The 13940-nt window shown below is 44.7% G+C and overlaps 1 protein-coding gene across 1 annotated transcript in view; it reads right to left on the bottom strand.

The window, feature by feature from the left end:
- Positions 1–13940, bottom strand: part of LOC146812054 (fer-1-like protein 4) — a 1053957-nt gene that overhangs the window by 487825 nt on the left and 552192 nt on the right. Inside the window, exon 21 of the mRNA XM_085619061.1 lies at positions 5372–5488. Within this exon, the coding sequence (XP_085475187.1) occupies positions 5372–5488 (117 nt within the window). The remainder of the gene's footprint in view (positions 1–5371; positions 5489–13940) is intronic.

Genomic DNA, 13940 nt, shown 5'->3' with positions numbered 1-13940 from the left:
AGTGACTCAATCTTACCTTACCTTTCAGCCCGGTGACTGGAATACGGAAGCTGACACTCCCTGGAACGAGAACCCTCTTGAAGTGCAGCAATATTCCTTTAAACAGCCCGGGGTGGGAGAATGCCCCGCCCGGAGGTTTGACGTCATTCATTACGAGCCGGTCATATCAAGCAGCCGGAAGGAGGCGGAGAGGAGCAGACCCGGAAGACGCGGAGCTGAGTCTGGCGAGGGAGACGAAGGAGGAGTAAAGGAATTTCCTGGAGAAGCCCCGACGGACGATCCCCAAGCAGACGCCGGAACAGAAGCCAGGAGGCCAACGTCCCCATGGACCGCCCAGCCACGTTCCCAGAGGAGCGTGGCTCCTTCAGGTACGGGACAGAGTTGTGGGGTGGGTTGGAAAAAGGGACAAAGAGCACGATTAGGTGCTTGGTGTACCTGTATCTCCCGGTTGCCTGCCCTCCTATTTTCTCACGAGCACTCCCAAAACTCCAAGAGCAACTCTCCTGCACCAGTGTCCCTGCACTATCCCTCCCCTTTACATATAAGACGTTGGAGAGCAATAAACCTGACGCAAGGTTTTCTTTTTTTTGTGTTTCCTCTTTTCTTGCTGCCCCACTGTTTGGTGACCTTACTGTGGACGAGAAAACCCTGACCTGAACTGAAGACTAGCCAACAACAAGAGAAGCCTGTATATATCCCCAGAAGAGCCCGGATAAGACGATATTATCCCCTCTGTTATCAGACCTTTGAGACTGGCCTCACCTAAACGCCTTGTATTCCTCAAAATAAAGCCTCATTTAACCAGACGTGGAGTGGACCTTTTCTCTGACGCCGATCCCCTAGACCTTCCCCCGTCACAGAGTCATTCTGGGGTCCTGGGTTCAAGATAAAGTTGCAGGTCAGAGCTTCTAGAGGTTTCCCTTTGAAGTCCCCAGGCATTCTGCCTTCCCTGCACTGGCTCTACACTAACTACATGGGATATGCAGCACTTTGTGTGGAGGTAGGACACAGCCTATTCAGGTGCGAGTGGGGCTTCACCTACCTCCTCCCTCCCATCCTGCCAGTGACAGCCCATCCAGGCACAACTAAACTCCCTATTGTGTGCAGCTGTCTAGAAGGAATGCACAAAGCCCAACTGTCAGCTACACCCAGTCATTTGACCAGAGACAAGCTAGAGGCACCCAATGGCTAAGTCAAGTAAATGTCTACTTTCTAAAAGTGGCATTTTCAGAACTGCAAATCGATTCACCATAAGTTAGGATTTTAAATTCTGATTCCAGCGACACCAAACATGTACTGGTTACCAACCCACTTTTGGAAATTACACATAAATAAAATAAGGTAACTCCAATGTTATCTATAGGAGAGGTAGGCCTTGCAGTAGTAAAACATGAATTTAAGAGTTTTTCACTGCCAGGGCATGTAAAACCTATAAGTGCATGCCCTGCTTTTCAAATAAATTGCACCCTGCCCTCTGGGCTGTCCTGGGCCTACCCTAGGAGTGACTGATATGTTTTAAAAAGGAAGGTTGGACCTTGCAAAAGGTTTATTTTATCAGGTAGAAATGACAGTTTTAAACTGCACACACGCAGATTGTAATGGCAGGCCTGAGGTATGTTCAAGGACTACTTAAGTGGGTGGCACAATCAGTGCTGCAGTCCCACTCCTAGCATTTAATTTACAGGCCATTTACAGGCCCTAGGCACATGTAGTGCCACTTTACTAGACACGTATAAGTAAATTAAATAGACCAAACAGACAAGAACCAATTTAACCATGTTTATAGGAGGGAACTCAAGCACTTTAGCACAGAGTCCTATGGCCAGCAGAAACAAATTCAGTAAAAAGTGGAGGCTAAAGGCAAAATGTTTGGAGTGACCCTGCAGAGAGGGCCAAGTCCAACAAAACAGGTTGCTCTTGATATTAAGAAAAAGATTGAGGCTACTTTATGAAGTCTCAACAATCCTATATTTTCCCAGAGTCAAGCGAATGCACCAACCAAAGGAGGAAACTTCTAGAGCCAATAAGGCAGGAATTTGCACAGGTGGGAGTCAGTGCAGGCTTGATTTCGAAGTGAAATGGAAGATAATCTGAGACAATAAGGAATATATTTTTGGGACCTTAAACAGCAGGAATCCTCGTTGGAGCTTGGATGTACACATGGAGAGGTCTGTCATGTTATTAATCTATATAGCCATCTCCTCTTCAATAGATTGTGAATCATTTGCTCGAGATTTGTGATCAGGTCTACAGGAACCTGCAGCATTGAAGGTTCTTGATAGCAATTGCTTTCAGAAGAGGAGTCTTAGCCCAGGTCATAGCTGGGGTGTACATGTTGGAATCCATTGTCATCTTCATCCTGGAGGTATGGATGCTGTGTTTCTTCATCTAGTGGTTCTCCATATCACCATAATCGCCCTGACATACATGATAAGCATCACTATCCTTCTGTGGCTCATTACCATTGATGGGTTGGGCTATAATCAGTGCGATAAAGGCTATAATTGTCTTATTCTATCTTCTCATAACTCTCGGATGAAGAATGTGGAAATACCTTGTTTGGGCATATATACTCTAGAATGAGTACAGAAATGAATCTAGATTCACAAATGTGTACGATACTTATGTAAAGGGCAGTCACACCAGAACCATCTTCTGCCATTACTAGGCCTGCTGGACGCACAAAATTGATTTTGTACCAGCATTTTTATTTGACTCATTTAGACCCTCTACCTTGCTGTACACATACACATGTTTTATGTACTTCACTTGCACTGTGTGATCTCTAGGCATTTGTGGTCGTTTGAGGAATATTGTGATTTAATTAAAGCCAACATTCTAATTATTCTTCAAAAAGATCTGTGTAGGGCATTTTGTTTTTGGTGAATAAAACATTTAGGCCCTGATTACAATCTTGGGCGGACCGTAAGGACTTGCGTCTGCCAGACAACGTAGCGGTCTGGAAACCGCTTGGCCTTAGGTCGGCGGTTTCGACCATGGTATTACGATGCAACCGCACATAGGGCGGTCGCAAACATGCAGTTTACAATTGAAGCTTGTGCGGCGGGTGGAAAATGCCCTCAGCACAAGCTTTCATTGTAAAAGGCATGTTTGGAAACATCCCTCCAACGTGTGGCAGGCACCTCACGGTGCCTGCCACACATTGCAGGAATGTTTAGGGGACACCGTAGGTGCCCCTCAGCCCGCATTGCAGAGGGCCAGGGTGAAGGGGCCCTGATAGGGGTCCCCAAAACACTTTCCGACAGCCTTTCCATGTCATAAAGGCCGACATGAAAGGGCTGTCTAAAACTGTCATCATAATCCCTAGGCGGGAGGGCATTATGTTGTGTTCCTACGCACCGACAGGATCCTTGAGCCCGTTGGAAACTGTCAGAGGGTCCCTCCACCTGCTGCCCCTGACCGCACACATTGTAATGCATCAGTCGGACCGCAGCAGCAGATGGTGGTTGGACTGCAACCGACAAGCCGTCTGTTGCTGTCCATCCGCCATCGTAATCGCCCCTTTAATGTTTGGTTACAATTCATATTGGTTGCTCCTGGTTACTAATGGTTCACAGGGTACTTCCAGTCCATTTAATTTTTGGGAGAAATTAGCACTGATATGCAAACATTCCATGGTCCAGACCTTCAAGACAATGCAGCTGGTCATTAGAGGCTGCCAGATTGACTGGAAAAATTATAATGTACAATAGCATAAGAAAAATAGACAGCTGGGAAATGAGTAAAACTCATAACCATTACACGTGGCCTGGGTAAAAGTCTGAAGTATAATGGACTAGGAGGGCAGTGGAATTCAGCATAATGCCGTCTCATTGATTGAAGTTTTGGGTCTTTGCCAACGAAGGATATTGTGTTACTAAGTAGACACCAGGTAATGCTTGTCCGGCATTTTAAATGTATGTACTGCTAATGTAAATTACTGCGGGACTGGACGACACTGGACGACTCGTGTGTGGATTCATGAAAGTTCCCCTGCTAAAGAATAAAGCTTTCTTCTGAGCCTGCTGCCAGTCTCTGGCCTCATGGCTTTGCATTGTTCCACCACAGCTGAGGCACAACCACGCTAGGGCTTTCCCAGTGCTTGAAATCGAAATATAAAAGTTCAACAACTCACAATCTCACAATACCTATTGGGTGCCGAGAAATGTGAGGGCGCTCTCATTAAAAGTATTACACCCCTGATGAGCAATGATGGTGCTCTTCCTTTAAAATTAAACAGCTCTAGGTTCCCAGCATGCCCAAAGGTAGTGTGCATTTGGGGGTATGTACAAAACAATATGAGTTCTCATGGGCGATTTCTGTGCAAACCAGTGCTTAATTTGAGCCGGAGCTTTCCGGTGCTGAGCACCGGCACTTAATTGGTTTCCGGTGCTCGGCACCGGTACCTAATTGTCAACACCACACTTAGGGCAGTCTGCCACAAGGTGGCGCTGCTCATGTAATTTAGAAAGGAGCAGTATATCAGCTGTTTAGAGAAACAATATACATTAAAAAACGACTAATACCTGCCTCCCCCAGCCATTCCTTTACCTTTGGGAACCTGTAATAATCTTTACTGTCGCATTTACATGCAAGAGAGAGGGTTAGTAGTTGTTTTGGCAGTGATGACAGGGGCGATGGATGGTGCAAGCTGCATTGGCCTTCTGGTCAGAGCCCTGGAACTTAATATTTTACAAATTAAGCACTGGTGCAAACACATAAAGGGAATTCACAATATGGGTAAATCTGGGCACTTTGCCCTTCATTCATAGTCAAGCATATTAATCACGTGGTAAAACTGCATATTGCATTTTCGCTGTTTTTCTATGGGACTGCATGTGTTGCCACTTTCCAACAAATGTTTCCCAAACAAATTTTTTTATGTAGTACTTGGTTAGATTTACACAAGAAAACCATCGGGATTTCCTGACTCAGAATGTGACATTACACAAAATGACCACCATCTATGATTGCTTTTAAATAAAACAATCTTTTTTAAATGCAGCCTGTTTTCCTAACAGTACACAGGGTTGAGTTTAAAAAAGGAAACGAAAACTTTCACAAGAATTGTCAGGAGCAGACAATAGTCCATGGAATAGACAATGGTGTCTGCTCCTAAAAACAAATGTGCCCACAATTACAAAGCAGAAATGATCCCTTGGGGCCCCTTCCCGTTTGCAAATGGCGCCTCCCTTGAGGCGGTGGTAAAATATTACTGTTTTTTCTCATAGTATTTCAGATACACTCTTGATTCTTCAAGTGTTTTACACTGCCCATATTTTGATGTGCCATCAACAGCTAATTTTCCTCTTTAATACCAACTGGACATGGCAGTCCAAACGCAGTGCTAATACCGTAAGTGTCACTGTACCTCCGAAGCCAAGAATCGCAGCTTTGTAAGCATTCTTCTTGCATCCGCCATCTTTTCCTTCACATTAGCACTGGTTAATCTTCTGTTTGTTCGTATTCCCTGCTTTGCAACAAAAGCCTGGATAATATAAAGGCACACATTACAGTCAGGAAACACAATGAGTTTGAACCTGCAACTGCTCAAACACCAACTACAATATTATGGAATTTCCTTGAGTAGATTTGGAGATAAAAGATAGCTAATGTTCCAGGAAAAAACACATAAATGCACCACAGAATAATGATGTAAATAATCAAAAACATTTAGACATATCGCTAATGTTAAAACAGATGCAAACGCAAATTGCATGCATTGTACCATTAGCTGCCATTAGCAGAAACCTGTGCTTTAACAGTAACAGTACCTACAAAACAGGTGGTTACAGTTTGCATTGTTTATTCTCCATTCTTTTACATGTGGTTATAAATTGGGTGCATACCACTCGCAGCTCGAATCTAATTTGCACCAATCTGTAAATAGGCCCTTATCTGCGTCACTTATAACCATGCACTAGAGCTAAAGATCAGATCAGATAGTCTTTTATTTAGTATACGGGAAAAAAGTATAACCATAAAAACAAAGATTAAAATATGTATTAAAAACAAAAAAAGCAGTAAAAAATCGATACTGAAAAAAAGAACTAGAGAGTTGGCTATCACATCCCAGGTTAGTTTTTCGGAAAAAGGACCTACCTGTGCTTCCCCATGTCAAACATGAGTGCATTTCCCATGTGAACGCATTGACACATCAGACTGGTGGTGATTTTAAGGTGGTCACGGAGCTCAGAAAGAATAGAGCACTGTAGCGATAGTCAGATCATTAAACTACACTTTTTTAGGTTGAGCATTCAAGACCTCTTGTATATACTTTAGTATTACTTATATGTGTATGTACTTTGTGGGCTCTGGAGATCAGCCCTAGGACTTGTCTGCTTCTGCTAAGGGACTTTTTTGTCTGTTCAACTGCCTCTATTAAACTGTCTTGATAGAAAACCTCCATTAGAGGTTAGTAAAATACCAGAATTGCTTTGTGCTTGTTCAACTGCCTCTATTTAACTGTCTTGATAGAAAACGACCAGTAGAGTTCAATAAAATACCAGAATTGCTTTGTGCTCAGGGACTTTCGTTTTAGATGTTTCTGGCAACTGCCTCCATTTAACTTTCTAGATAGAAAACGACCAGCAGAGGTCAGTAAAATACCAGAATCACTTTAGCATTCTCTAGATTCCAACCCATGGAAATTGTCTGCCACGAGCACCCATAGACAATAATATTTTTTGGAAATCTTGCATTTTAAGTGATATGACCACAGAAGGCCCTGATTTTTTTACAGAGCTTTGGACTATACCATTTCCCGCAGAAAGGCAATATTTCTCTCCATGTGTTCCCATACCTGGCGTGTCATGCAGTTTGGTGCTTACTTTCCCTCCATGTTAAAGAACAGAAGATGTTTTAGCGCCCAGGTTAATGTGCTACATAGCTAAATACATATAAGGTCCCAAAGGCGAGACCGATTGCATTGCAAATGCTGGTTTCTTCTAATGTTGCCACGTTGTCTATTAGACATTTCTATCACAAAACCATTTTTTAACATGTAGTGCTTGTTGGGTAAGTCTATCTATATCTGGACCAAATGCTGCCAAGATTGCCAGTTTGAAAATTGACTTTATAAGTTGTAGTGAACACGCCCAGCTACTCTGAAGCACTGAAGACATTAATGAAATTATTTTAGCATGTTATTTTAGATTGTTTTGTTGGTTAGTTGCTTTTACCAGTATTTTTAGTTCATTATTTTGGTTTGTTGTATTTCATCAAAATGGCAGCTGCAAACATTCTTTAGCCACCTCAGTGTCTTCATTATGTAGGTGAACCTTTTTTACCTTGGCCAAGATGGAAGAAACATTTTGATTTTTACTTGGTGACTACAGGGGGTGAGCATTTTTCAGGATCTAGGAAGCATGGTGTGTTACTACACAATCTTGAGGAGGAAGGGATATATATTTATGATAGTTTAGAAGAGGTGAAGATGGAGAATGGCAATGAAGAGCCAAGAGTTACTTATGAGATGTCAGTAAAAATGCTTAAATAACGGCTTTAGATGCAAACAAATGTGGTTTTGGAGAGACATTTTTAAAAAATCCACATCAACAAGCTAAATTGGAGAGGATTGCAATTAATGTCTTCTGTCTGATAAATGTTGAAGGAACATGGGGATTTGAAGAATGTATTAACTTATAGGGACCAATTGGTCTGTTGCACAAATAATCTCAAATTGAAAGAGAAGTTATTGTTAAAAAGTTCTAGCTGAAAGGAGGTAATTGCTATCATTGAAGGGGTGGAGAACACTTCAAGTTGGGTGAAAGAAATGAGGATGGATGAACATGAAGTTTCTAAGATTGCAATATTGGTTGTCGTAAACAGCGAGGAGACAATGAAAATAAGAAGATCAGATAAAGAACCTTTATTGAACACCGACTGTAGTAAAGTCAAATGTTATCAGTGTTGCAGTAACCACCATATCTCAAGTAATCCAAATTGTTATTCCAAAGTCTATTTGCGGGAAAAGTGGGAGAATGGGTATGTAAAGGTTTGCCAAAATATGGTAAAGAAGAAGGAGGTGTAATTCAACAAGTTGATGCCATTCACAGTGGTGTAAAAAATGATTTTGCTTGAGATTCTGTGAATACTACTGTTTGGCTTGACACTGGTAAATTGGTCGTGCTAGAATGCAAGATTCTTGACTAGAGGAAAGTGGACCTTGCGGATTTGGGTTCATCATACTATTAGGTGATAAGATTGCGAAGATTCCTTTGGCAAAGATGGCATAGAATTATACAAATCTGATAGCAATCCATTTAGGTATAGGGGATAGGGGAACCACCGCTGATTTTATAGGTTATACACCCATGTTGATAAATTTCAAAGGAAAGGAAACTTGCGGCAAGGTCTACATTGCCAAGGGGGTGACAGCTGATTAGTGTGAAGCCAACAAAGAGTTTTGGGAATCACATTTAATCCCAACTCACCTGAGCAGCTACTGATGGTGACAAGGATGGCTGAAGATCAAGTTATACGGGACTATACACAAAGGAAAACTTTCATGTGAGTAAATCTTCACACGTACGTTTACTCTTAAACTTTTGAGCAGCTGTAGTACTTTCGACTATTCACCACGAGTGTAAGGTTACTCAAAAGTGTAGAATTACATGCCCTCACCTACTGAATAGGGGATGGAGTCATTAACCCCTTCCATGCGGGGCGGATTCCCCCGCTGTGCTGAGCGCTGCTTGCGCGGGCGTGGTCATGACGGAACGGTTCCGTCATGAGCACAGCTCAACCGACGCTCATGACGGAACCGTTCCGTCATGAGCGTCGAAGGGGTTAAAAATGTCAAATACAACTGCAAAGTCACTACTTGTAGTGACTTTACGACCGTGTTTTACATTCCACAAATTACATATTATAAATGTAGAACAATATTCGAACATTGTATAGGTGGGTGTTTCTTTGAAGACTTGGTCCTGTGAGGCTGTGGCTGTATTTCTCTGCATCTTTCCTGCCGACCTTGCAGCACCCGCTCTGCGGGTGCTGCTTCGTAATCTGGGGCAGAGGCACTTTGGACGGCTAGAAGGAGCCGAGTTCCGTGGGCTTCTACAGGAAGCTTGCATCAGGGCTGCGAGCGTTGCAGGGACTCCATCTCCCAGGAGCCCCTGCCTGACCTAGAGACATCACCTGGTCCGCTCTCCCTGTTGCTCCGCCCACAGCCCACTTGAGGGGTTTTCTACCGCCTGCCTACACTCCCTGCGTGGGTGTTTCTTTGAAGGCTTGGTCCTGTGAGGCTGTGGCTGTATTTCTCTGCATCTTTCCTGCCGACCTCGCAGCAACCGCTCCGCGGGTGCTGCTTCGTGATCTGGGGCAGAGGCACTTTGGACGGCTAGAAGGAGCCGAGTTCCATGGGCTCCTACAGGAAGCTTGCATCAGGGCTGCGAGCGTTGCAGGGACTCCATCTCCCAGGAGCCCCTGCCTGACCTAGAGACATCACCTGGTCCGCTCTCCCTGTTGCTCCGCCCACAGCCCACTTGAGGGGTTTTCTACCGCCTGCCTACACTCCCTGCGTGGGTGTTTCTTTGAAGGCTTGGTCCTGTGAGGCTGTGGCTGTATTTCTCTGCATCTTTCCTGCCGACCTCGCAGCACCCGCTCCGCGGGTGCTGCTTCGTGATCTGGGGCAGAGGCACTTTGGACGGCTAGAAGGAGCCGAGTTCCATGGGCTCCTACAGGAAGCTTGCATCAGGGCTGCGAGCGTTGCAGGGACTCCATCTCCCAGGAGCCCCTGCCTGACCTAGAGACATCACCTGGTCCGCTCTCCCTGTTGCTCCGCCCACAGCCCGTAATCCTCCCTACTTACTGGATACAGCATCCCGCTGCGCGGGAGCGTCGCCGGGAGAAGCCCGGGCCAAGGGCGGGCCCGTTTGTGCCCGTTCGTGACCGGTCTTGTCCGGTCCGGGCCCCCCCTCTTGCTTCTGCTGCTACATTTTGCTATCTCTAGCGTGGGGAGATGTCTTGTCGTGAAACCAGGAGCAAGTCATCCCTAGCTGGAGCGGCCATTTCTGGAGGTATGGAGAAATTTTTGATTAGAGCTAATACCCTCATTGGCACTGAAATAAACGTTCTTGAGAAGCGTTTATCAAAGGAATTATCGGCCTTCAAAAGATCTTCCCTTGGTACTTTGGCTAATGCTAAAACCCCCGAACGACCTACAGAGTCTACTAACAATGCTGGGATGGGCCCTCTTTCAACATCTACTATGACAAATTTGGCGTCACTTGATCTGGATATTTTGGTTAACGAAATTCTCCCAGAAATTGATATGGTCCTTGATACTAATGTGCCCACTCCCTCAGACTCCGTTGTCACTTGTGATACTATACTAAATGGAGTTATTGAAGGGGTCGCAACTAAATGTAAAAGGCCGTATAACTCGAAACCTGGTGGCAAATCTAAACCAGCCAAACATAAACATGATACCACCAACCCCACATCAGGCCTTTCTCAACACACACTTAGTTTGGACCTCTCTTTAGAAACTTTGGGAGCCCTCTTCAAATCCCTTTTATTCCCCCTAGAGTCTAAATTGGAACGCATAGAACTCCGTCTTACCAACATTGAGAAACCCTCTGCTGCTATATTAGCTACTAGATCCCCTAAGTCTAATACTTCTTCCAACCCCCAAATCACTCTTACTAACCCAGGTAATCTAGGCCCCTCCTTAGTGAATGATGCCGCTCTCCCTTTGCGTCCCCCAACGGGCAATCTAGCCCGATTCAAAATAGCAACTCTAACATTCCCCCTTTGCTACCTGCAGGTCCAGTCCAATCTATGACCACTACTAACGGGGCCACAACTAATGGCCACTTAGCTTCCCCACCCCCTGATAAGATTGTCCCTAGACCATGTAGGCCTGACCTGCCCCCTGAAGCTAACCGCTTCATGGTAGTCCTGGCCGGTGTTCCTCCCTTAGAAGTTGGAGAAGCCGAGAATTTCAATCTCTTAAAAATAAAGTCATTAAATGGCTGAACTGGAATAGACCCCTCCCGGCCCACCTTCATAATGAAATCATCTTGGTTAGAAGGGTACCTTGGCTGGGTAAAACTAGAAAGACTATAATCGGGGACTGTATCATGGTGAGCTTTAGAGACCCCAGAACAGTCTCGCACATATGTGCCGGGTTTAATAGATCCTTTGATTCCACCATTCAGACGCTGCCAGTGTCTTTTTTCTTTACCCCTATCCACTTGCACCATGATCAAGGCCGAGATAATTGGACGAGGGTTGAGCGGAGGGGTAGATTCCGTGAGTATGAAGCAAGACCGGCCCTGTTGTCTCCGGAGACTCCTTTCTGTGATTTTAACCGATTTAATTGTCTTAACGGTTTAGATGGAGTAGACTGACTATCAACATTATATTTCCCATTTTGCATCCCCCCTGCTACTAGTAATAGTTTAATAGCAGTTATGGGTAAAAGTATATCTATCGATCCAGCCTCCGTAATGCCCCTCACCCCTACCCCTGCACATTTACTATCCCAGGGAGTTGACCCCTCTGCCCCACCCCACCTTCTTGTATCTATGGTCTCCCCTGTTGTTATCAGGCCATCACTGGGATTTACTAGTATACCGGAGGTTATTGAACTAGCTCCATGTACCCCCGGCTTCAAATTTGCTAGCTGGAATATTGCTGGCTGGAGCCGGCAAATGTCGTCCTTGGGCTGGAGCGAAATTCTTTCCCAGTTTGATGTCTTATGTTTACAAGAGACCTGGGTAACAACTGATATCATCCTTGATGGATTTGTGTCATATAACAACCCGGCACAAAGGTCCAATATGGGCAGGGCTAAAGGGGGGCTAGGAACTCTACTTTCTGTGAACCTCCCTGTTCGTGTGAAATCGCACCAGACTGTGGGTTTTCACTTGCAAATTTTAAGCATGGAACACAAAAGGGGCCATGTAACCCTGCTGATTAACCACTATAACAATTTGTTTGATGCTACAAATACCTCAGTTTTGGATGAGTTGGATGTAGCAGTGAGAAACATCTGCAAAGGCATCCATAAACCTCTTGATATCATCTGGGGAGGGGATTTTAATATTCGTACTTGCCCCCACTCTTTCACCAAAGTTTGCGGGTACGACGGGGATAATGGGGAAAACCGGGCACATTTTATACACTCACCATATGGCGACTCCCTCAACTCCTTTATGCTTAAACTGGATCTATTGATACATTCCCCGGCTGCAGACCATGAGGGTAACCCTGTACAAGACTTTTGTAGGAAAGAACTTGGCTTCTGTTATTGATCATTTATTAGTTTCTGTTCATATTGTTCCATTTTGTATGGTTCCTATTGTTGTAGATTTTGGAAGTAGCGACCATAATTCCATCACCATGTCGATTTCTATTTGGGGGTTTCCGGATAACATCCAGCGTACGATAGTAGAAGACTTAACCCCCTATAGGCAGAATGGTATTCGTATCAAATGGCGTGTGGATAATTCCGAGAAGCTGCAGCATAAAATTGTAGAAATGGGGTCTGTAGCGATACTCAAATGTTTGGACCCAGAGGCTTCCCCCCAGTGCATTATAGCTGATTTTGTGGAATTGGGTACCATCATAAAAAGATCCCTCACCATCCCCAAAGGCTTAACGAAGAAGGCAGCTACCGGTTGGTTTGATAATGCGTGTACCAAATCCCTCCAAGAACTTAAGCGGGCACTTTCTAAACAACCCAGAGACAGGGAGGCCATTATATACCTCAGGCTGTTATACAAAAAGCACCTAACACGTAGAAAACAAGAGCTAAGGGAGCTTGCCTGGGACGATTTGACTAAAGCAGCAGTATTGCGTGACAGTAAGCTCTTTTGGAATACGGTTAATAGCCCTTTTCTTGTAAAGGAAGATTTCCCTATATTATCAGCACAGGTTAGCGAAGATAATTGGGTATTATATTTTACAGAAATCTTTGACTCGGCTAGGGAGGACTGTGCTAGCCTTTCTACCACCCTGTATGAACCTAAGCTATCCCTGGGTATTACCCTTCAAGAGGTGGAAATGGCCATCAGCCAGAGAAAAGGGGGGAAGGCACCGGGACCAGATGGGGTCCCGGTTGACCTGTATAAACCCAACCAGGCACTTTGGAGCCCGCTCCTGACCCAGGTGTTCAACGCATCAGTTTGGGATAGTACACCATCCACCTGGAGTGAATCCATAATTCTACCGATCTATAAGAAGGGAGATAGAGGAGAGGCTAAGAACTACCGCCCTATCTCCCTTCTGGATTCCTCACTCATTATGAGCAGGGTCCTACTGGTGCGACTGGAGGAATGGGCGGAGGAAAACAAAATTCTAGCTGAATCTCAATATGGCTTCCGTAAGGGTCTTGGGACAACAGAGCAGTGTATTAATCTCGATCTTATCATCGGGAAATACACTAAAGCGAAACAGGGCTCTTTATTTCTCTGTTTCGCTGACCTCTCAAGTGCCTTTGACCTAGTGGATCATACTTTGTTATAGTCCACTATATTGGGAATGGGAGCCCCCCCAGCAATAATATATTTCCTGGCCAGACTTTATAATAAGCTATCAGCCCAGATCCGCTTTGGCCAGGCCGGGGAATTTACCAGGAAAATCAGGGTCAAATCAGGCATAAGGCAAGGCTGTGTGTTGGTCCCGTTGCTTTTCTCCCTTTTTATAAACTCCATGGAGTCCGAATTGAAGAGGGTACATGCAGATTCCCCACAGGTTGGTGGTCATCCTGTCCCGGTCCTGCTATATGCAGATGACACGGTTCTACTCTCGCGTACTCCGAATGGACTCCAAAACCTTATGAATTATTTTTACGACTTTATCAAGGGGAGAAAACTAAAAATAAATAACTCTAAGACCTTCATTATGGCCTGCGGGAAACGGATGAAACGTTTTAAACCATTTCATTTTAATAATCATAGAATTGAGGTAGTGGACAAATTCTGTTATCT

The sequence above is a fragment of the Triturus cristatus genome, chromosome 7 (assembly GCF_964204655.1).
Source record: "Triturus cristatus chromosome 7, aTriCri1.1, whole genome shotgun sequence".
Lineage (NCBI taxonomy): Eukaryota > Metazoa > Chordata > Amphibia > Caudata > Salamandridae > Triturus > Triturus cristatus.
The sequence above is the reverse complement of the archived record's forward strand: the minus strand, read 5'-3'. Positions and strand labels throughout refer to the sequence as shown.